We start from the raw sequence: 24,881 nt of genomic DNA, 5'->3' as shown, positions 1-24,881 counted from the left end.
TCATTACGAATGAAATGTAATGCCTTTATAGCTAAAAAAGGCATTACATTCTTTGGAATGAGAAACAATCTTTGAACCTCACTGCGAATCTGCAACCCCGTGAGTCTGCAACCTAAGGCATTACATTCTTTGGGCTAAGAAAGGCATTAAATTCTTTGAACCTCACGAGTCTGCAACCTAAGGAAGCTCCATTGCCACTACTGTCATTGCACGTCACTGCGAGTCTACAACCTAACTTGAATCGAAACTCACTCCGAATTTGCAACCTAACAAAGCTCCACCGCTTGCCACCGCCGTTGCAACTTGCAAGGGTGGTTCCTTCTTTCTCTCTGTCTCTCTCTCCTGCCTTTCCGTCACCGTTGCTACAAGTTGCAGCACGACGATTCCTTCTCTCTCGCTCTCTCTTTCTCTCCCCTTTGTCTTCTCGTCACCGCTACTGCAACTTACAATAGCGGCGGCGGTTCCTTCTCTCTCTCTTTCGCCCCCCCTCTCTTGCCATCGCTACCGCTGCAAGTTGCACTGGTAGTGGTTCTATGGTTCCTTGTTTCTCTCTCGCTCTTGCTCTCGCTCTCGCTCATTCTCTCTCTCTCTCTCTCTCCTATCTTCTCGCCACTACCACTACCGCTGCAAGTTGCAACTTGTAGCGACAGTTCGGTGAATAGTAATAATAATAATAATAGTATTATTAATTATTTTAATGTTTTTTTATTACACATTCATTTTTTATTAATTATTAAATATTTGTTTATTAATGATTAATATTTAATAATTATTTTTTATTAAACATTACTAATTATTAATTATTTTTATTAACTAGTAACTTTTAATTATTTCATTAATTTTTAAAAATTATTTTAATTTTTATTTGTATAAATTATTAATTATTTTAATATTTTATAGTCATTAATTATTTTTTTTAATTTTAATCGTTTCATTTAATGATTAGTAATTATCAATTATTAATTTATTATTTTTTATTTGTATTGTTACAATATTATTTTGAGGTTGAAAATTAATTTTTATGAGAAAATACAAATTGAATTCAACATTTCCAACTAGTATATTATAGGGACAAAATAGTAAAACAGTAAATTTATGATAAAAGATTGATTGAATACAAACAAACTTGTAGATTCAGAGCCTCTAAAAAGTAGAAAAACATTTATGCCCTATTTTCAGATTTTAGACATTTTTAATATCTTTTTAACTTTTGAGACTTCAGATTTTAGATTTATCAAATGCCACCTAAGAATTTGCTCGCTTGCGAAGCTCACATTGCTACTTCGGATTTCTTATCTTTTAGCTTTTCTCCTCTCCCTCATTCTCTTCTTCTTGTTTGTCTTGTTGACTTATGCGTTGCATTACCCCCGTTTTGTGTAGTGTTCTTTGGTTTCCGGACATAATACCAAGCACCTACTATTAATTCGAGAAGAGAGGTTAGTTAAACAAGTCTTGGGATATGGTTGATCGTCCGTAGGTTGCAAAATGGTTCCTGAGCTCGGGTTTTGGGTCGGATCCAATAAAATTTTAATCCTAATCCGCCCAAATTGCACCCCTAATTCACAGCGGATCCGGATCGGCTGGTTCTTGCGGCTGGATTTTTAGTAGAAACGCACTTTCAAGCGTGCAAATGCACACATCCAGAAAACACTTTCCGGAGAAAACGTTTTCATCTTCAAGAAGCTTCCAAGCTCCGATAATCCAATCAATTCTAATCTCCACTATTCAGTACTCCCCACACCTTGTAACTTTTCTAGCTTCGTCTTCCTCTGCGTATGGACATATAACCAATTAGCCATTCGTCCTTGCTCGTTCTTTCCTTCCATCTCTCCTCCCAATGGCTAACGCAATCTTTAGAACCCCTGCCTTCTTCGTGCCTCTGTCTGATCTAAGCACCACATCCTTGGAAACCCCGAGATTCTTACGTTTTTCTTCTAAACAGAGAAGTAGAAGACTTGTCCAACCAAACATTTCTCGTTTCTCCAATAAATTATCACTTCATTTTCCAAAATTGCTACCTTTTGCTGCCTCTGGAGAAGCTACGGAGACCGACCAATTTGAAGAAATTGAAACAGAGGTAATGAGTCTTAGCATTCTTGTTTATATATATTCTTTAGCTTTATGGGTAAGATTTGAAGTTTGACAAGCGCTTAACTGGCAGCATTGAACGTCAAGAGTAGTTCGACTATGATATGGAAAAGATATGATAACTGAAAAACAACTGACCAATAACACAGAATCTTAAACGTGGTTAGGAACATGGTGTGATTTATCAAAATTCATGGGTGGGTTTTGATTGGTCAAAACTCTTTCCATACCATATCTTTTCCATATCATAGATTTTCCCATTTTAAACATAAGTGGTTTTATGTTTTATGTTGTAGGTTATTGTTCTTTGGAATTTTCTTTTAGTCTCGAGAGAACTAGGGGTTGTTATCTGTTTTTTTTTTTTTCATGAACATTTCTATTATTGCTGTTATTTTTATTTTGGGTTCTATTTATATGAGTAGCTTCATTGGAAATGTACGAGCAATGTTTATGGCTTTTGGGTGCAACGGAAGTTGTATTATTCTTATAAACTCAATACGGTACCACCAATAAAAAGAAAAAAAAACCTTAATACGAACCTTAATGTTTATGGCTTTTGGAAATGTTTTGCCTTATGCCCTTATCTATTTATCTTTAGTTTCTAAAGAGGCAAAGGAGATTGAATTGTATTAATGAGGAAAACGACTGTATATTAGAGTATATACAATTGCGTAGAACTGAATGATTGTTTTAGAATATAGATTTTTATGTCCCTTTAACTTTCTTTTCTGAGATTTCACATGAATGTTGCCTTTCTTCCTGAATTAAAGATTTGATTTTTTTTAGTAAAATAGTTTTTTGTTGCTTTCTTTTTCTTTGTATCTATAGTTCTTGTATTGGGGGCTATCGCTTGTTGTAATTGTAAAATCTCTGGATTGCAAGCATGAGAACTTGAGTTCTAGTTGGAGGACGGCAACTTTGTGTGAAAAAAATGCAAAGGTTAGGACTATACCCAATCTACCCCTACCAAGACCCTTGATAACCGGGAGTCTGGGACAAGCGTTGGGTAATGGCCTTTTTTATTCTTGTTCCATTTCCCTTTTGTGAAGTGGTAGCTACTCGTGTACATATAATTCGGTCTGAACTAGATATTTGTAGTAGGACCATACTAGAAAAATAAATTAGTATATTAATAAAGTATGGTTCTGTTACTTGAAGATATCTCTCTTCTCTGTCATAATTTATTTTTCTAGTAGGACCATACTAGAAAAATAAATTTGTATATCTTCTTGATTAATAAAATTTAAGTTACCAGTAAAAAATGTATGCTTTGAAACAGAAAACTCATAAATCTGTTCCTTTATTTACTTTTTTTTTTCCAATTTAGAGACATTCCTTTGATTTCATAGGTGTTGTATGGTTAGAAGCTTTTGAGTTTTATTACCTTGTAGAGCTATCCATAAGAAGTGATAGGCTATCATGTATTGCCAAGGATTTATTGATACCATTAGGTTGGTGATCTTCTAAAGATTCTGTTGATTGTATGATGTGCAATATGGTGTCATGAATATGAAATGAGCAAGGTCAACTGTCAAAATTTTGAATAGCTTCTTTAACTTTGAATATATGATTTTTGTAGATCCATTGCAGTGATGTTGCTTCTATCTGCATGAATATGATGAACAGGATCTAGTTTTTGTAGATCCATAAATTTTCATGATATATTTTTTTAATAAGAAATAAATTCTTGTTATCTATTATTTTCTTTTTTCAATAACTAGAAGATTGTATTGCATATAGAAGACTAACCAGATACGTTGGCAAACTTAGGTGTGATTATAGAAAGCTTATTTTTGGGAATGGGGTGAACTTAGGTAGAAATTAATGGGGGTGATTTGAGATGATGCCAGTTCATCTTTATCTTTGGTACCTTGCCACTTCAAAATATCTTGGTTCCTGTTCTTTAATCAATAAGTTCTTTCACTTGTAAAGAAAAAAAAATCCAAGGCTTAAAAGAGAGGGCCAAGGAGAAAAGCACATGACCATTGGAATAAGGAGTGGTGAAGAAACCAAAAAGATACAGGAACAGACACCTTTGCTTGGAGAATATATTCAATCAGACTAAAAGGATAAAAAAATTATTCATTTGGTTCATGTAGACAAGGCTTTATTTCATTTGAAGGATGGTTTATATGTGGCAGGTCAGTTTAACAAGTTCAAAAGGGTATATATCAGTGGAAGGGTGAGAAGGATGACCCCTTGTCACGGGGCTAATCGGCGAGGCCCCGTGCGGCACTCGAGTGGGTCGAGTAAGCCTAAGAAAGCAAGCAGACACACACAAAAAGCAACAAAGATGGCACACGAATTAGTAAAAAGGCACTTTATATTGCAATAGATGGCAAGCACAAGCACACAAGTCTGTGTCGAGGGGACCTCGTGCTTAACCTTTACACGGTCTTGGCACCTCTCAACTACTCACCTCCCCTCAAAGAGTAGCTTAAGGTTTTGGTGCTCTGACAAAAGATTACATGGAAATACTGGAAAATCATACTACATAATTACAATAATGCCATCGGCAATCCCCCCATACAAAGTACACAAGTTGCCCCACCCAAGACACACTAGACGACACTCCGTTGGCGAGGCATGGGCGCAATGAAGGCACTTGATGGCGCGACAAAATTGTCACTTGTGACAGTCTCCCCCACTCAATTTAGTCTTCGTCCTCGAAGACCAGCTTCAGCTTGTGACTTGAGTCCGATGTTGGTGAAGGAAGGTTCTTCTGCTGCTCCACGAACTTCTTCTCTTCCAAGGCCTCAACAGGTGCTTGGGTAATAGGTTTGAGGACAGTTAGGATGATGGGGAAACCTATGGCTAGGTCCTAAGTTAAGTCCTTGGCTAGCGGCTTGGAGATAAGTCATGCATGGCTTAGATTGTTTTATGCTACTAGCTAAGGTAGGGATTTGTGCAAAAGATGAATTTTGGTCAAAAGGGTGTTGGATACTGAGGGGTGTCCCCCAAGGTTCTCTCCTCACCGGACTACTATGTAGGTTAGATGGAGGCCAAATGCTGGAATGGCTCCTAGAGCAAATGGGTGGCTCTCTCTTCCCCGGGTTATAGGTACGACTGATGTTGGAGTTGGCCTTGGGTCTTCTCTTGGGCCCGTTGATTGAGGGCGCTGGCGTCTTTTGCTGCAGATGAAGCTTCTGCTGACGTTGTGGCGATGATGGCACTGTCTTCTTGTAAGAGATGTCACAATCACTTCTGACTACGGTGACGGTGGTTGCTGCTGCCGAGCTCTTTGGTGTCCCTTGATGTGGAGGTGGAAGTTGGAGTTGCAAGGTTGAAACTTGCTTCTTCTTCAAATCACCAATTGTAATCAGGTCGACCATGCAAGGTGTCTGCTCATCCATGATCAACAAGGTGTTGAGGTGAGGCGCTAGTGCAGCTTTTGCCTGGGTCAGGAAGTCCATACCAAGGACGATAGCAAAGTCATCCAGTTGTGCTACAGAGAGGTCAATCTCCTGGTTCCAGGTGCCAACTCGGAGTCCAACTCGGCGAGCCATGCCTTCGATTGGTTTTGCACCTGTGTTAACAGCTTTGAGCCAGTCTGGCTCTCTTGAGATGGCCAAATTAAGTCTCTTGGCCTCTGCAATGGATATAAAATTGTGAGTGGCCCCTGTGTCAACTAGGGCCCGGGTTGGCTTCCTGCCAAGGTATATGTCAACGTACCTCAGTCCTCTCTTGACTGAGGCGGGCTGTTTGGAGGTAGCCCCTTTTTTCACCATGGCATTGAAAAGTTGTAGGGCGCCCACTCTTGGCGCCTGGGTACTCCGTTCCCCATCACTCTGCTCATCATCACTTAGTTTGGCAATGAGGTCATTCAACTTCACTCGCTTTGGGCAATTCCTGGTCAAGTGCTCCCCCCACAAATGTAGCAAGTGGGAGGACGGCTGGGTCTCCCTTGATATCTGTTGTTGTAGTAGCTTCGTCTTCCTTGTGGCTGCTTCCCTTTGTGGTGCTCGACTGGTTTGTGGTTGAAGGGCTGCTTCTCTTTTGGGGGACTTGGTTGTCTATCTCCCCCACTCGAATGTGTGGTACGTGGGCTGGCTGGTCTGCTTCCTTCATCATCCGACAGTCTCCGTTCACTAAGTTGTTTAGCCACGGCCATGGCAAAGGCAAGGTCCTAAACATTACGTCGTTGGAGCTCGAGCTCGGCCCAAGGCTTTAGGCCATCCATGAAGTTGAACAATAAGTCCTTGTCTGACATATCGGTGACTTCTAATGTGAGGGCTGAAAACTCTTTGACATATTCATGGAGCGAGTTGCCATGCTTGAGAGTCTTCATTTTGCGACGAGCGATGTACTCCACGTTCTCTGGGTAGAACTGTCTCTTCAGCTCTTGTTTAAAGTCAGCCCAGGTACGAATAACACACGTACCACGTTCTATGTCAACACACCTTCTGCGCCACCACAACATAGCGACATCAGTCAAATACATAGTAGCAGTACGCACCTGAGTCGTTTCATCAATCACATTAGCGGCGGCAAGGTACTATTCCATTTTCCACAAGAAGTTGTCAAGCTCTCGTGCGTTGCAGGTACCCGAATAGGGTGTTGGCTCCCTAATCTTGATGTGGGAGGGAGTATGTGCAAATGAGGTGCTGGCTGGATTGGCGACGACCCTCTTCAGGATTGCGCATTCAGCTTTGAGTTCCTCTAGTTGAGCTTGGATGTCGGAGGAGGCACACGTGGCTGACTTCATTGAGGCCCACTCCGCTTTCATTTCATCTAATTGGGCCTGGACGACCATTGATGTGGAGATGGTTCTTCTCCACGTTGCCTGTTCTTTCTTCATCTCATCGAGCTGGGCTTGAAAACTGTCAAGCCTGTCTTGGACCTGCGAGTTGGATGAGCTTGCTTCTTGTTGGCGCGCATTGCTGCAAATTTCCTTGAGCGTGCCATTGATTATGTCACGGACCTCGTCCACGACTCCACTCAGGCGACCATCCATCTCGACCAATGTAGTGTCCATGGCTTCCATGTTTTGATGCAACCCGTCTATCGATTCTTGCATGATCGCATCTCACCTACGGTGGCTTCGCAATGTAGCATGCGCAAGTCAATGGCTGCATGCCTGTTGGAAGGTTTCTCACGTTTGCTGGGCTTCAGTGCCTTGTCCGTGCCGATGTCGTCGGCGGGTGCATCGTCGGGCTCATGGGATGTGGAGAGTCCATGCTCAATCTCCTCCATGATGTCCCTGTTGTGCTTCATGCTGTCGCTCGCGTCACGGGTCGAATATCTAGGAAGGAGCTCCTGCTCTGATACCAACTGTCACGGGGCTAATCGGCGAGGCCCCGTGCGGCACTCGAGTGGGTCGAGTAAGCCTAAGAAAGCAAGCAAACACACACAAAAGGCAACAAAGATGGCACACGAATTAGTAAAAAGGCACTTTATATTGCAATAGATGGCAAGCACAAGCACACAAGTCTGTGTCGAGGGGACCTCGTGCTTAACCTTTACACGGTCTTGGCACCTCTCAACTACTCACCTCCCCTCAAAGAGTAGCTTAAGGTTTTGGTGCTCTGACAAAAGATTACATGGAAATACTGGAAAATCATACTACATAATTACAACAATGCCATCGGCAATCCCCCCATACAAAGTACACAAGTTGCCCCACCCAAGACACACTAGACGACACTCCGTTGGCGAGGCATGGGCGCAATGAAGGCACTTGATGGCACGGCAAAATTGTCACTTGTGACACCCTGGCAGCTCAAGGTTCAAAGAAAAATCCTGACAACTGATCATCTGCATAAACATTCTGTGGTGCCTCTTTGGAGATCGATTTCAAAGATGCTTTGGTGGTTGTAGAAGATAAAAAAAAATGACTTAGAGGAAGATGAGGAGCTTACTGCAGTATGTGGGGAAGATTATGAGGGGAATTTTGATAGTTGAAAAGGAAGTTCTAGTAAAATTTTGGACCTTTTTTCTTGGGAGGTGAGGAGTTTGCTAGAAAAGCTTTCACGGAATTGGAGAAGAAGGATCAAGCTGCAGTTGTGATTCCATTTTCTGAGCCTGATGAGGTGGGGGAAGGTAAATAATATAAATGATTCAGAGCTGATGGTGAGTGTTATGAGCAGTCATTGGAGGATTGGGGGGGGGTGATCATTGTCTTTGTTATGCAGATGGGAGGTACTTGGTGGTGTTGTTTGAGAATCATGGTTTGATGTAAAGTTTTTTCCCCCTCTTTTCTGCCAAAGGATGATTAATTGGGATTGTTTTTGTGGAGTTTTTATATTATTATTATTTTTTTATTTTAATTAAGCCTCCATAGACCTAGATAGGAGTATCTGATCCAGTAACACAGAAAAATCTTCTTAGATCGGAATCAACTCAACCAATATTGTCTATTAAGGGTTTTCATTATGCACACACGCAGACAAAAAGATGACAGTTTCAGGTGTTGTGGTGAACGATTTCAGGAAGTTAGAAGGGTAACTGGAGGTGCTACAAGCCTGCTTAGTTGCTATGATGCACTGTTCAACAGAACAAATTTTGTTCCTTTCTCAATACTGTAGACCTCCAAAATTTGAGTCTTACCCCTATGTTTAGTGGGGTTTTGCTCAAAAACTTGTTTTGATCTCCCTTTGGATCTATACTTAATTGGGTTGAGATTTAGAAAGAACCAAAGCAAGAGATTTTCCTAAGAAGTCTTAGGAAGATGAAAACAAACTAGAAAGAAATCCAAACAATTTTTTTTTTATCAGAAAAGAAATCTAAACAATTACAATAATGTTTAGAGGTGCAAATTAAGTTCCCTAACAAAAAAAAAATCCAAAACTCAGAACATGGTTTTCAAACAAAAACAACATTTTCTGTACAACTTTGCAGTTTGTCATATGGTTGTTATGCATAGAAGAAAAACAACATTTTCAGGCATGGTTATTGAAGACGTTGGGAAGATTGAAGGAAGGATGGCGATGCTAGAAGCATGTTTTGTTGGAAGATATCTTGATTCAGACCTAAACAAAAAGACATTGAATACTAGGCATGGTTCAAATGGAGGAAGAAAGGGTTGCAGAGGATTAGGAAGTTGTATGTTTGTTTATTTTGTTTATGTTCACAAAAAAGAAGAAACTATTGAGATTTTAAAGGAAGAAGCAAGGGGAAAATATAGATACCTAGAGCTGAGATTGGGAAGATGGTATCCCATGATCAGGCAAGTGTGAAACACTAAAGGAAAATGTTTTGTTTAAATCAACATATATGGAATTCCATTAAATGCATGGTGCATCCAGACTTTTAAAGCAACTAGAGAAGCATGCGACAATGATTTCCAAAGTAGGAAATGGGATGATCTCTTTGCAAGAATTTTGGTGGAAATCGAAAATGCACAGGAAATACCTTCAAAACTTGATTTGTATTTTGTAGGAGAAATGTATGAAGAGTAATGATTGGGGGGGGGGATGGAGAGGATGACAAGGGGAAACAGGGGGAGGAAGGTGAATAGTCGGGCAAGGAATGAAGGAAGAAGGCGGGGGGGGGGGGGGGGGGGGGGCGAAGAGTCAAAGAGAGAGAAGGGAAAAGATGCCATTTAGGGTAAAAGAGGGATGTTCATCATAGTTTTCAAGGCGTCTAGGCGATTTTGGGCGACACTAGGGCTCCTAGTCACCTAGGTGATAAAAATTTTATAATATGAAAAACTGACTTTTGGCTAGTTTCCTAGTTTTATGTACCATTCAGCATGTATGCTAATTGAAAATAACAACTCTCTTTATTAAGAACATTAAATTTCCTCTAAAAATGTGGCAAATCATCACATCTAAAAGATAAAAATCTTTTACATATATTAATTTCATTATTTTTAAAAATAATACTACTATAATAAGTATTTAATAGGGCAAGTTCATTTTAATTAGCAGCTAGAGAAGGTTATTAACTTTATATGATAAATATTCAAGATGGAAAGTGATGGTGCGCAATCCAGTCACTCTTAGCTGGCACTCACGTGGCTCATGGAAGATACCTGAGATGGAGAAGAAGAAGAATCCCCAGGGGTTTACCCGGTGGGAACACTCCAATGCTTAAGTTAGTACTCTGTAGGAGAAGCAAGGAGAAGACGAAGGCTAAGAGTGCAGATAGCGCGAGTGTAGAAGGTGATACTTATCCTCCTTGATATAAAGTCCCTTATAGCTGAAATTCGTTGCCTCTGGCCCCATGGCTTCTGACAGGGCGGGTATAACCGCCACTGTCAACCTGCCGCAGCTGTTATTGGCAGGGTGAGGTGGCACGCGTGGGGCCGTCACCGCAGGGTACGTGCCTGTCAGGTGTAAGGCACCTTCTAAAGGTGGTAGGCACAATGCTGCCTGACGAGGGACATGGCTGTTGTCCCCAGATTTGTCGGGTACGGTGGTCGGGCAAAAGATCTTCCTGCCCTCCACTTCTGCAGCTTGCCGAGCTGCCACATACCGGGCTGCTTGGGGCAGATCTGTCCCTGCCTCGAAGCACCGAGGTGTTCCCTCCCGGGGGGGGAGGGGAGCTTGGGGTTCCTTGGGGGGAGCCCGGGCTCTCCGAGCTAGGCAGGAGGCTGAGTTACCGAGGTGTTAGTCCTCGGCGAGTTGTTAGTCCTCGACTTGACGTGTCCTTCCCGCCGAGTTGAGATCATGCTGTCCGGCTGAGCTGTTCACCAAGCCAGGTTATGCGCACGTGTCCTTGGGCCACGGGGTCGGGCCAAATCGTCTTCCATCAATTGCCCCCCACTCCCCGTGCTGGGGACGGGGCCCCAGTGCGAGGAGTTCATGATTTGCCGGGCGGATTTGGCTTGACCGGTTGGGTATTCGGTTTGCACGGGAAAAATCCATGTCTCGTGCAATTCACGCGCGGACGTCACGCGCTTTATGCTGCACGGACGCCAAAAAAACGCGCTAAATCAAATTCGCATCGAGAATCTCGTAGCCGGTTTCTTTGAGGTCCGTTGGATTGATTCAATCTTGACCGTTGGTCATTGGGCCCTGTGTCTATAAATAGCGGGATTCTGGCCACTTTCTTTCGCTACTAAGTGTTCTTTGCCTTGAGCTCGCGTCTAAGGTCTTCAGCTCGGGTCTTTCAGCTCGGTTTCGTCTATTTCTGGTGAGTCCCTGAGTCTTTCCTTCTTTCTTTTTTCCTCAGTCCGTTCTCCCTTATGTCTAGCGAGAGCAGTTTCTCGGATGAGCCCGAGGCGGGCACCTCGGGTCATGGTAACCCTTTTGCGGCCCGGCCTTCCCGCGAGGCACGGGCAGCCTCGGGTAAATTGGCGTCCACCTCTCATCGAGGTCGGGTGCCGGACCAGTTCGGTCCCTCTACCCTGACGCCAGGGAGGCTTCAAGACCTCATCCAGCAGTTCAACCTTCCTTCAGAGTACTCCTACAACCTTTCTACCGGCAATTTCCCCTGGGAGCACGGTCCGGATGAGGTCGTGATCTTCAGAGAACAGCTCATCGGTGGGCTTCGTCTCCCTCTTCACCCCCTTATCCCCGAGGTGTTGGGGTGTTTCAGCATCACGTTGGATCAGCTTCACCCCAACTTCATTCGGAATTTGGTAGGAACCATTTCCCTCTGTCACGAAAGGCGGTTCTCTTTGGACGCGGACATACTCTGCTCCATACTGCTGATAAAAAAGAGCGCCTCTAGCGCTCCCCCCAAGCATGGGCAGGTCTACTACTTGTCTCCTCGCCCAAGCTTCAAGCTACTGCACAAGTTCCCGAGCAAGGTCCTAACTTGGAAGCGGGACTACTTTGTGGTCTGGGCTAGCACAGGGTGGCCCTTCCTCACTAGCTGGAGGGTGGCTACCCAGGCTACCAGCATCGCCCTCAACCAGCAGATGTGGGAGACCTTCCACTCGTGGGCTCAGGCTAAGCTCGATCATCGGGAGTACATCACCGAAGAGAAGCTCGTTCAGGCCGGTTTGAGCCCGGGTAGGTCTATTTCTGTCTTTTGGCGCTTTGCTTTTATCTGCTTGTTATCTTCGGGTTTGCTAACGCCAATTTTGTTGTAGGCCCCATGGACGAAGAAGAAAGGATTACGGCTACCAGGCTCCTCAACCAAATGAAGAAGAGGAAGAAGCGGACTGCCAAGAAGGCAGCCAAGAAGGCTCACGTGGAGTCGCCGAGGGCTCCCTCTCCCGAACCCGATCAATCTCGGGCTCCCGCCCCTGAGACCGAGCTCAACAATTCCCCTCCAGTGATAGATCTGGAGGGTGATTTTCCACCCCAAAAGCCTGAGGCTGTGGGGGGGCTGGAGGACGAGCCAGCCGGGGCTGCCGCTGAGGCTCCGAGTTCTGCTGGGGCGGCTGCTGAGGCCATCGAAGAGTCGGCTCAGCATGCTGCAGAGGCGGCGGCGTCTAGTTCAGGGACTGGAGAGGAGTCCATCTTGGATCCTGAGGTCGGCCTTGACCGAAGTAAGAGGGGCATCATTAGTGCAGAGGTCGTGAGTTGGACCGAACTTTCCCCAGGTCAGCTCGGGGGCCGCGCTGCAACCCACATCATGGTGGTAAGTTCATGTTCCGTGAACCAGCACTCTATTCTCCCCCCTTTCTTTCTTTTTTTTTTTGGCTGACCAGTTTCCTTATGCCAGGCGAACACCCCCGTGCATGCCTTGACTTTACAATTTGACAGACACCTAAGGCGCGCTTTGGCTGCTGAGGAGTCGTCCCGCGTGGCTCATGCCGAGCTGAAGGCAACACAGGACAAGGTCCATCAGTTGGAGAGTGCCGCTGCCGCTCAAAGAAGCCTGAATGATGCCTTGGCATTAGAGAGGGAGGATCTGGCCCATGAACGAGACAGGCTGAAGGCCGAGGTGACAGGCTCCGAGTTGGTCAGGAAGCTCTAAAGGTCGAGGTGGAAAGCCTCAAAATGGCCCAGAAGGCTTCACAACTCGAGATGCAGGCTCTCAAGGAAACCAAAGAGGCCTTAGAGCGTGAGGTGGAGTCTCTTAAGGCTGATATAAAGGAGAAGACGGAGATCTTTGACGACGCTTTGGAACAGACCAAGGTTCAGTCCGTCGTCGACTACGTCAAGTCTTCGAGGTTCGACAATGTAATGTCAAAGGCCTACCGTAGGGGGTTTAAGCTCGACCGATGGTGGATAAGGCGTGCCTACCCCAACTTGGATATAAGCGCCTTCACTTCTTTCAACATCACGGATGACATGGCACGCCAGGCTGCGGATGACCCAGACTCTGAGGATGATGGCGGCAACGGGGAGGTTGACGCTACCGATCTGACTAATTCTTCCGAGGAGACCCCTGAAGAAGCCCCGAGTAAGGCTGATGAGCCTCCCAAATAGTCGGGTGCTCCTTGTACTCTGGGCCTGCGAGCCCGATTCCCTTCTCTTTTGTACTAAGCATGTTTAAGTAATGAAATTTATGTAATGAAGCCTATGTAATGAAGGGATATTTTTTGCCAAGTGTTTGTGCAATTTATTCTTGCTGAAATGGTTGTCTCACTCCAAGCTATTATCCTATCGAGTTAAATTCCCGAAGTGGGTGTCCCTTAACTGTTATCACCTCGAACTGTACTCCAATACTTGGTAGGGGTAGCCTTGTGTACACCGAGGCGAGTGACATAGTAGGGTACATGCCCGACCTGTCTGCACCCGGGTTAAGTTGACATCAGTTTGTCCTTTACGGGTTCAATTTGTTGCATGCCAGGGCAGGCTATCCGTCACCAGGTTCTCGCCCGAACTGCCTGTGCCTTAGGCATCGCAAGTATTTAGCCTATGCCGACGAGGTAACTAGGTCTTGTATGCTGTCGAGGTCTTTCATTAGCTCGACATTTTAGCCCTTAGGCTGGGGGAGTGTCTCGTGGCCCACTCTTGGAGTTCACCCATGCCATAGAGGCGACTGGGTCCTGTTGTGCCGAGGTCATGTTAGCTTGGTATTTTGGCCCTTAGGCTCGGGGAGTGGCTCGTGGCCTACTCAGTTGTTACAGATAGTATTGTCTTAAGTTGACAATATTCCATGCCCGAGGTACTTGTTTCCCTTCAAGGGTCTCGAGCTCGTACGTTCCTTCCCCGAGCACTCGTTTCACTCGGTAAGGACCTTCCCAGTTAGACCCAAGCTTGCCAGCGCCGGGCTCAGGTACCATAACCTTACGAAGAACTAGGTCGCCAACGCGGAGGTTCCGCTTCTTGACCCTGGCGTTATAGTACCGAGCTACTCTCTGCTGGTAGGCTGCGGTCCTGATGTATGCGAGGTCCCTTCGTCGAGCAGATCGAGGTTGGTACGGATCTCATCTTCATTCGTTTGGTTACTGTATGCTTCTAGTCGTAGCGTAGGGACTTCGATCTCTGCGGGGATGACTGCTTTGGTGCCATAGGTGAGGTTGAAGGGTGTTTCTCCCGTGGCGGTCTTCTCCGTGGTCTGGTAGTCCCATAGAACACTGGGTAGCTCATCTGCCCACAACCCTTTAGCTCGGTCCAGCCGTGCCTTCAGTCCGCGGAGGATGGCTCTGTTCGTGACTTCTGCCTGACCGTTTGCTTGAGGGTGTGCGACTGAAGTAAAATTCTGTCGGATTCCCATGTCTTGGCACCGGTCTTGGAATTTGATGTCCTCGAACTGCTTGCCGTTGTCAGAAATCAATACCCGAGGTAACCCGAAGCGGCACACAATGTTCTTCCAGAAGAAGTTTTGGATGTTCCGGGCTGTACAAGGGGTTCGGCTTCTACCCACTTGGTGAAGTAGTCCACTGCTACTACTAAGAACTTCCTCCCACCCGTTGCTGGCGGGAATGGCCCGAGTAAATCAATCCCCCACTGTGCAAAGGGCCACAGGCTGGTGAGATACTTGAGGTCGGTAGCGGGTTGGTGGTGAATATTGGCATGCCTCTGGCATTTGTCACATTTTCTAACAAGCTCAACAGCATCCGCCTTCATCGTTGGCCAATAATACCCCTGTCGAAGTGCCTTTTGGGCGAGGGCCCTGCCCCCCAAGTGCCCGCCACACTACCCCTCATGAGTGTCGCGGAGTACGAGCTCGGCTTCGGTAGGTCGCAAGCAACGCAGGTAGGGGAGTGTGTAGGATCTCCGGTATAGCCGTTCGTCTATCATGACATATTTGGTTGCCTGGCGCTGCACCCTTCTGGCTGCATTGCGATCTGCAGGGAGGGTCCCGTGTAGCAAGAAGCCCGCAAGCAGGTCAATCCAGCTCGACTCTGCTTGAACGACGGGAGCAACCTTCTCTGCCCCCCCGAGAATGCTAGTTCGAGGCAGGTCCTTTATGTACACAGTTCTCATGGTGATGTCGCTGGCGCTGGCTAATCTGGACAGGGTGTCGGCTTCAGCGTTCTCCGACCTAGGGATTTGCCTGATAAAGTGTGACTGGAAGTTGAGCAGGGCTTCTTTGACTTTGGCTAAGTAGGCGATCATGGTTGGCTCGCGAGCTTCGTATTCGCCAGTGACCTGGTTGACCAAGAGCTGGGAGTCATTGCAGATAACGACGTGCTTGGCTTTTACTTCTCTGGCTAGAGCTAGTCCAGCTATCAATGCCTCGTACTCCGCTTCATTGTTAGATGCCGCGAATTCGAAGCGTAGTGCGTACTCCAGTTTCGTGCCACTTGGGTCGTGCAAAACTATTCCGGCTCCACTGCCCTGTTGGTTCGAGGAGCCATCTACGTGAAGGATCCAGGGCTCCTCATCCCAGCTCGCGCTTGGCCGAACTAGGAGAGATGCCACATTGGCTGCTACCTCACCGGGCTCGGACTCGACCGGCCTGGGAGCTTAGGGCTCACCCGAGCTGTGAGCCTCGTGCTCAACCGGCCTGGGAACTTTGGAGTTGAATGTGCACTCGGCGATGAAATCTGCGAAGGCTTGGGCCTTAATGGCAGTTCACGGCCTGTACTGGAGGTCGTACTCGCTGAACTCAACGGCCCACTTAGTCAACCGACCAGAGACCTCGGGCTTATTTTAGACTTGCCTCAGAGGTTTGTCGGTGAGGACGATAACAGTGTGAGCCTGGAGTACGGGCGGAGCTTCCGAGTTGCAATTACCAGTGCGTATGCTAGCTTTTCAATCTCTGGATATCTCGTCTCTACTCCCTGCAATACTTTACTAACATAATAGATGGGTCGTTGAACTCGATCTACTTCCTTTATTAGTACCGAACTGACCACTTTGTCGCTTGCCGAGTGGTACAGTTCTAAAACATCGCCCTCCTCGGACCGGGTTAAGATCGGCACACTAGCGAGGTATTTCTTGAGACGAGCTGTCTTGGGTCCATTCAAACCCTTTGCTCTTGATTGCCTTAAAGAACGGCAGACAGCGGTCTGCCAATTTGGACATGAAGCGGCTCAGGGCGGCTGTGCGGCCATTCAACCTCTGAACCTCCTTCAACTTCCGGGGTGGTCTCATATCTAAGATGACCTTAATCTTATCCGGGTTTGCTTCAATGCCTTGCTGGTTAACGATGTATCCTCGGAACTTGCCCGAGGTCACATCGAATACACACTTGTTTGGGTTTATTCTCATATTAAACTTACGCAAAATTTCGAAAACATAATGCAAGTCTTGTATTAGTTCATGCGAAAATTGAGTTTTGACGACCATGTCGTCTACATAGCATTCTACTTTTCTGCCAATTAATGGCGCAAACAACTTATTTAAAAGCGTTTGAAGGGTTGCCCCTGCGTTTTTCAACCCGAAGGTCATAACCTTGTAACAGTATAGACCGAACTCCGTGATGAAGGCAGTATTTTCTTCGTTTGCCGGGTCCATCTTGACTTGGTTATAGCCTGAATAGGCGTCCAAGAAACTTAGCAACTCATGCCCTGAAGTCGTGTCTACCAAGCGGTCAATTCTGGGGAGCGGGAAGCAGTCTTTTGGGCAAGCACAGTTTAGGTCGGTGTAGTCGACGCACATGCGCCACTTGCCATTGGCCTTCTTTACCAAGACGGGGTTGGCTACCAAGCTCGGGTAATGGACTTCTCTTATGAAGTCGGCTGCGAGGAGCTTCTCGGCCTCCTCGTCAACCGCTTTCCACCGCTCCGGGGCTAGGTTGCGTTTCTTCTGTCTAATGGGCCTAACTACAGGATCAGTATTCAGCTTGTGAGTTATAAGGTCGGGGTCTATACCGGGCATCTCTGCCGCGGACCATGCAAAAATATCCAGATTTTGAAGTAAGAAACTTACCAGTTTGGATCGTAGAGGTTCCTGGACGAAAGCACCAATTTGAAGCGTCCGAGCTGGGTCTGCTGCTAAGATCGGGATTGCGATTGTTTCTTCCGTGGGCGCGGCTCGTTCTTCGCCTTGCTCCGTAGGCCGCTCCAGTTCGAGGTCGTCGGCCACCTTGGTCTTTCCCATCAGGGCGGCGACATAGCACCTGCGGGACTCGAGCTGGTCGCCCCGCGCTACCCCCACACCGAAGTCTGTTGGGAACTTCATAGCCAAATGATAGGTGGAGACCACCGCCCGTAGGATATGGGGAGGGGGTCGCGACCACCAGGAAGTCGTGGTTGAGCCTGACTACGTAGGGCCATGTGCCGACTTCCACAAGTACTGTTATTTTCCCAAGGGGCCGGGATATCGGCCGAGCTGGTCGAACGCAGCTTTGAAGAGGATATCGGCCGAGCTGCCCGAGTCAACAAGTACGCGCCTGACCTCGAAGTCGTTGATTCTCAGCTTTATCACGAGTGCGTCATCATGGGGATAGTGGACCCCTCGCGCATCATCTTCCGTGAAGAAAATTGGCTCTTTTGTCCTCGGCCGCTTTGGAGGATTCTGTTCTTCCCGGGCGGCTTCACGAACTGACGTCTGAGCTGTTGCTGAAGTGCAACCCGCGACGATTGAACCTCCCACTATCACGTGGATGGTGCCCCGAACTGGCCTCTCTGCCGGAGGCTGCCTCTGTGACTGTTTGGCTGGCCTGCTACTGGACTCGGGAGCATCCTTACCGTGCTCCCCTTGCTGACCTGTTTTATTATTATTATTATTTTGTACAAAGTTCCTTAAATATCTGCGACGGATGAGCTCCTCAATCTCGTCGCGGAGGTTTTTGCAATTTTCGGTACTGACCGTGATCTCTGTGAAAACTGCAGTACAAATTCTTATTTCTCTCATTGGGATTTTCCCTCAAATGGGGTGGCCACTTCACATACGGGGCATCCTTGATCGCCATCAGGATTTCGGCCCGCTTCGCGTTCAGTGGGGTGTAATCAGTTCAGTCCGCTACAGGAGCTCGGAACGACTGACCCGACTTTGCCCCTCGAGCTGCATCCTTTTTCTTTCGGCTGTCCCCTTGACCAGAAGGCTCTCCTTCCCTTTTCCTCTTTTCGGGCGCACCCTCGCCCTTTTGGCTGATCTCTTCTTCGGTGGCTATAAACCTGTCAGCGAGCTTAAGAATTCAGTTATGGTCGCCGGTTGGTTGACGACCATGTGCCATTTGAACTCTTTGTGCGTCACGCCTTTCTTGGCTGCTGCGAGGCGCACGGCGGGGTCCAGGCGCGGTATCTGCATGCAAGCATCGTTGAGCCGCTTGACATAGCTTCGGATGGATTCTCCCTCTCTCTGCACTATGTTGAGGAGGCTTTCTTCAGTCCGCGGGCACTGCTTGCTGGTAACAAAGTGGGACATGAAGGCTTGCGCGAACTGCGCCCAACTTCTTATTGATCCGGGCGCCAGGTTCCAGTACCATGTGCGGGCTACTCCTCTGAAAGTGGTGGAGAAGGCCACGCACATGCACGACTCACTGGCTCTTGCCAGGTGCATCTGCGACTGGAAGGCATCTACGTGATCATTTGGGTCGAATGACCCGTCGTACTTGTTAAGAGGGGGGAGTTTGAAATCTTTAGGCATTGGGACTGCCAGGAGCTCGGGAGATAGGGGGGATTGAACTGAAAGGATGGGAGCCTTGACTTCGCCCGAGCTTACCTCTTCTTTGCCTCCGAGCTCGGGCAGGCCGTGGGTGGGAGATCGGAGAGCTCGGCGGCGGCGTCTCTGCTTCTTGGCGGGCTCGGCGTTTGTGCTGCTCACCTCCGTGCTGTCAGGAATGGTGTGTGCAGGAAGTAGCTCAGGCCGCTGGTGATGGCTGCGGACAGAGGGATCCTGCTTGGAGCCTGCGGCCAGGATCTCGAACCGGTTCTCTAGGAACGGGGTATCGGGCTTTGAGGGCTGAGGCGACGTGGACCTGGCGAGCTAAGGTCCTCCCGACCTGACTGCTCGCGGTGAGACTGGAGTGGCCGGTCTTTCTTGTCTGCCGTGGGAGGAGGCTTGGCTCCTAGGAGGGTTCTGGGGGGCCTCTCCTTGGCGAGAAAGGTGTTCCTCCTAACGGCGATACCTAGCTCGCTGCGAGGTTGGGTGCCGAGGGGGGAGCTGCGGCTGCTGAAGCTAAGGTTGAGGCAGTTGAGGGAATTGCTACTGATACTGGTACTGGGAGACCTGGTGTAGCACCTGTTGCTTATAGAGCTGGAACTGTTGAAATTGCTGCATTTGAGTCTGCATGGCCCGCATGCACTACACCAAGTCCTCCAGTTGGTTCGGGTTGGCCGTTGGGGGCACAACCGAGGGTTCGGTGAAGGTTGCTCCGATTGTGGTAGGGAGTGGAGCAATGACGGGTGCCCCTGTAAGAGGCACGTTCAAGCTTGGGATCCCGTCTGCTGAGAGGGGGACGGTGAACTGTCAGATGCAGACAGTAGGAAGTTGGGGCTGTTCCCCGGAGTTATCCATCTCCATGCTTCGTCCGATGTTGCTTGAGGAAGCCATGAGTGTTGAGTTTTCAAGGAAGAAAGAGCTGTGAAAGTTTAGAGAAAGGCTTTTCGAAGCGTTTCCCACAGACGGCGCCAAATGATGGTGTGCAATCCGGTCACTCCTAGCTGGCACTCACGTGGCTCCTGGAAGATACCTGAGATGGAGAAGAAGAAGAATCCCCGGGGGGTTACCCGGCGGGAACACTCCGATGCTTAAGTTAGTACTCTGTAGGAGAAGCAAGGAGAAGACGAAGGCTAAGAGTGCAGATAGCGCGAGTGTAGAAGGTGATACCTGTCCTCCTTGATATTAAGTCCCTTATAGCTGAAATTCATTGCCTCTGGCCCCTTGGCTTCTGATAGGGCGGGTATAACCGCCACTGTCAACCTGCCGTAGCCGTTATTGGCAGGGCTGAGGTGGCACGCGCGGGGCCATCACCGCAGGGTACGTGCCTGTCAGGTGTAAGGCACCTTCTAAAGGTGGCAGGTACAATGCTGCTTGACGAGGGACATGGCTGTTGTCCCCAGATTTGTCGGGTACGATGGTCGGGCAGAAGATCTTCTTGCCCTCCTTCTGCAGCTTGCCGAGCTGCCACATACCGGGCTGCCTGGGGCAGATCCGTCCCTGCCTCGAAGCACCGAGGTGCTCCCTCCCGGGGGGGGGGGGGGAGCTTGGGGTTCCTTGGGGGGAGCCCGGGCTCTTCGAGCTAGGCAGGAGGCTGAGTTACCGAGGTGTTAGTCCTCGGCGAGTTGTCAGTCCTCGACTTGACGTGTCCTTCCCGCCGAGTTGAGATCATGCTGTCCGGCTGAGCTGTTCACCAAGCCAGGTTATGCGCATGTGTCCTTGGGCCACGGGGTCGGGCCAAATCGTCTTCCATCAGAAAGTAAAATAGAAAAAAAAACAAGGATTGAGTTTCTGTTTTATTTAATTAGAAATAATAGAAAAAAAAACTTTATTATTCTATTGTTACTTTCCCCTTTCTTTTCTTTTCTTTTCTTTCTTTCTTTCTTTTTCTCTTCTTAAAATCCTTTGATCTTTTAAATTTCAATAGTAAAACAATAAAACAAAATATAATTGATATATATATATATATATATAGCATATATAAAATGTACTAACACGTACATTAATAAGATACAACAATATAAATGATATTATTAAAAGGTGCCTGCCTTGTCCTTTTTGTCACCTAGTTGGGCGCTTAATCGCCTAGGCGGGCGCCTAGTTGCTAAAAGTCAAGGCGTTTGGGTGAGGCGCCCGGCCAAGGGCGCCTAGTCACCTAGGTGGCGCCTTGGCATCTATGATGTTCATAATGGGGATAGGTGGCTTTATATTAATAAAAGGGGGCTAGCAGGTGTAAAGTGGGTTGTACTGTGTCGGTATGACACCGATTTTGTGAACCACCTGTGCCTTAGTGGGCCATGTCGTGTTGGCACACGGGCCTAAGTAGGCCATGCCTGCCTGGCCTGGAACCCCTAAAAGGTTAGGCTTGGCACAGTCCATGACACAAGCATAGGCAGGCCTATGCCAAGAGAGTCAGCTTTTTTTTGTTTTTTTTTTTCATTTTTTTGTAAGTCTAAAGATGATACTAACTTTGGGAAAAATAAAAATGTAACCAAAATGTAGGAAATTGTGGACCCCACATTAAGTGTATTCGTGTGACACCCTGAGATGTACTTAGATTTAATTGATTAGGATCAGCTTTCCTAGTAGGATTAGTTTTATTCTATCTTATCTAGGATTAGTTTTATTTTAATCTTATCTTTTGTTGCCATGTAAGCATTAAAGTTCTTTTACAATTAGGAAATTATGTATATAAATTAAGGAGTGGGGCGGCTGTTTTAAGCACTCCAACCACTCTTCTTTCAAAGCTTCTCCCACGAGTGCTCCTTCTCTATCTCTCTTCCCTTCTTTTCTTTTTCTTCTTCACTTTTATTTTCTGTTCAAAACCTAAAGAGTCTCTGTAGTCTTGTACGACTACTTGGTATCAGAGCCAAATTTTGGGCTTCTCATGTGAGTTTGATCCAGCCGACCACATGAGAACTGCCTAGGGCTGGAAGAATAGAGAAAGCTCCCTTCAGCTGATTCTTGGAGGTTATCTACAACAGCAGTCCAAAGATTGGATCAGATCTTTGATAACCAGGAAGAATCAGAGGAAGAGAAGAGGATCAAGATCAGTTCTTGATCAAGACTAGAGGTGGCGATAAAAAATTCAGAAGAATTCTGGTTGAAGATCGGTTTTTTCCTATTCAAGACTGAAGTTCGATCAAAGTTTCAGAAGAATTCTGGTTCAAGATTGGTTTTTCTATTCAAGATTGAAGTTGATTATCAAGATCAGAGTTTCTCAGAAATTTCTGGTAAGTTTTCAAGCCTTTCTTGAAATCAGCAGCAAGGATATCTTGATATAAGAGGTACGGTTAAGAAAAAAAAACCCTTCCTTTCTGCATTCCTTTTAGGGTTTAAGAGAAAACCCTCAAGTTTCAGGGCTGTTATTGCTTCAGGGAGGTAATCAGATTTGTCTCCCTTGATTTTTCCTTTGCTCTTTGGAAGATCCAGTAGTTTTTTTTTTTTTTTCAACAGGACTGATACAGTTCAGTCTCAATAGGCTGGCTGTCACATGAATATACTTAATGTGGGGTCCATAGTTTCCTACACAAAAAATACAAAATAGACAACAAGTCGAAAATAAAAATTCAAAAATTTTATTTCATTTGAATTTAATGAATACAAAGTAAAAAAATAAATTGAAAAAATATAATGGAATATTGGAATTACAGTAAAATATAAAAATAATATAATAAAATTAAAAATAAAAATTATAGTGGTATTGAAAAAATCACTAATAAGTAACAACTTTTAAATAAAATTGAAAAACAAAATTTACAAAAAAGATATTGACTTCATTATTTTCTTCAAGTTCCACTTCCATCTCCTTGACCTTGATGTACATTATGCCTTCCTTGATCTTGTAGTCTATCCTCAATATCCAACCAATCCTTTAAGCATATACTGCTCTGCTTAGCCTATTGAATTTAGTGGTCTTAGGGGGGGGGGTGGTTCATATTCCAGAGTGTGGGCACTTAATCATTCAGGGTCTTTTTCTTGCAAATCCTTTCTGAATTCTCTTGTAGCCACCTACCCTTCTCCTTCTTTCCTTGTAAAGGAGGTTTGGTCTCAACCTATTCCTCCAAAAGTCAATGCTTTTTGTTGGGAAGTGTATCATGGCTCCATTAACACCTATGATTTGTTCCCGAGAAAAAGATCAAATTGGTGCTTGTCCCCAAGCTGGTGCTTCTTATGTTAAGTTGTATGGTGAGACTACTTTTCATTGTCTAATTTCTTGTCTTTTTGCTATCTCTATTTGGGAGTATTTTTCGATTTTATTTGGTTGCAGATGGCTTCCTCTTGATAGTTTGGAAGTGTTGAGGATTATTTAATTGTTATTTTATAGTTGCTGTTAGTGGGTTGTCCTCTTAAGATGCTGTCAGTTAGTTATTTTCTTTCTTTCTTATTAGTTTGTTTCTAGGGAGTGCCGCCAGGGGCATACTTGTAATTTCCATTCTTTTTATATTAAGTTAATATAAATAATGAACTGGCAGCAGCCATAATTAGGTTTTCTTTTCTCTCAATCATATCTTCCTCTTTTTCTCTTTCTCTCTCTCGTCTCTCTCTCCATGAATGATTACATGGTATCAGGGCAAGGTTCTGGACTATAAAAGAATTTCGGTCTCTCCTATTTGAACCTGCTTTGTCCTCTTTTCCTTCTTTGATTTCTTGGACGTGGAAGACAGAGAAACCCTAGTAGACTACTTGCGGCTCTTCCTTTGGGCTCTTCCTTGGTCGTAATATCAAGGAAACCCTAGTCGAAGAAGGGCGATGCAGATAGAGACTCCCTTTCTTCTCTGTTCGATGCTGTGAAGTCAGTTTCTGGTTGGCACCTCCGTATAGGTGCTGGACAGGGTATGTGTTCTTGTTTTTTTGTTTTTGGCCAATGGTGTGAAGGCCTTATTCCTTGGTTCTATACATTCGTTTGGATGCTGGATTGTTAGACTGTATGGGCTGTAGTTGGATTGATAGTATACTATTCTAATGTCTGCCTTGGCTGGTGTTGGACTGATTACCGGGCTGGTTTAATGACTGAACCATCACAGAGTTGATTTCAACAGTTTTTTGTTTTCTTTTCCACATCCCAGAAGTAAATTTCTTGAGGGTTGGTATTCTGTTTGTGGCTGTTGTGTAGTTGTGTGGGATTTGGACTGATTTCAGTAGTACTCTATGGAAAACTATGATTCAACTGCATCGGGGGTTACACCGACCCGCAGCACAGCTGGTATGGGAGGTGAAAACATGATGTTTCCCATGCCCATTACCCCTTTAAATGGTCTAAACTACCTGGAGTGGGCTAAAAGTGTAAAACTTTATGTAACGACAAGGGGAAAAGCTGGTTACATAAATGGAAGGGTGAAAGAACCCAAGAGTGAGACAGCTGAACATGATAGGTGGGTCCAAGAAAACAGTATGGTGATGTCTTGGCTCCTTGCAGCCATGGAACCTAATGTGAAGAACTTTATGTGGGCAGACACCGCTAGTGAGATTTGTAACAGACCAAAACTACCTATTCTGAGCAAAGGCATTATGCCAAGGTTTACCAGTTGCAAGTTGAATCTTCAATCTGTAAATAGGGAAGTCGTAGTTTGTCTTCCTATTATTCAGCCCTTACTTTCATATGGAAAGAATTGGATCATTATCAGACTATAGAGTGGAAACATGATTACGATGCTAAGGCCTACAGGAAGCTGGTTTCTCAGCAGTGTGTGTTTTCCTTCTTGTTGGGACTGAATCCTGCCTATGAACCCTTGAGAGTTCAGATCCTAGGAAGCAAAGAGTTGCCGTCAGTTCACGAGGTATACTCCTTTGTTCAATCGGAAGAAAGTAGGCGGAGTGTGATGGTTACAGCCGAGGGGGAGCAACAAGTTGCTTTGGCTGCAATGAGTAATAACAACATGGGGAAGAAAAGTGACCCCAAGAAGGCTGATGATAAAGACAAGTTGTTTTGTACCCACTGTCGGCACTCACAGCATACACGTGACACATGTTGGGACATTCACGGGAAACCCAAATGGGTAGTGAAGAACCAAG

General features: G+C 46.1%; 1 protein-coding gene across 1 annotated transcript in view; it reads left to right on the top strand.

Annotated features, from left to right (window-relative positions):
* The first annotated feature begins 1,633 nt into the window (after positions 1-1,633).
* EMB1241 (Co-chaperone GrpE family protein) overlaps positions 1,634-24,881 on the top strand; it is a 50,851-nt gene continuing 27,603 nt past the window's right edge. Inside the window, exon 1 of the mRNA XM_010247490.3 lies at positions 1,634-2,077. Within this exon, the coding sequence (XP_010245792.1) occupies positions 1,838-2,077 (240 nt within the window). The 5' untranslated portion in view covers positions 1,634-1,837. The remainder of the gene's footprint in view (positions 2,078-24,881) is intronic.

Source organism: Nelumbo nucifera, chromosome 2 (assembly GCF_055504915.1).
Source record: "Nelumbo nucifera cultivar China Antique chromosome 2, China Antique-T2T, whole genome shotgun sequence".
Taxonomy (NCBI): domain Eukaryota; kingdom Viridiplantae; phylum Streptophyta; class Magnoliopsida; order Proteales; family Nelumbonaceae; genus Nelumbo; species Nelumbo nucifera.
The sequence above is the reverse complement of the archived record's forward strand: the minus strand, read 5'-3'. Positions and strand labels throughout refer to the sequence as shown.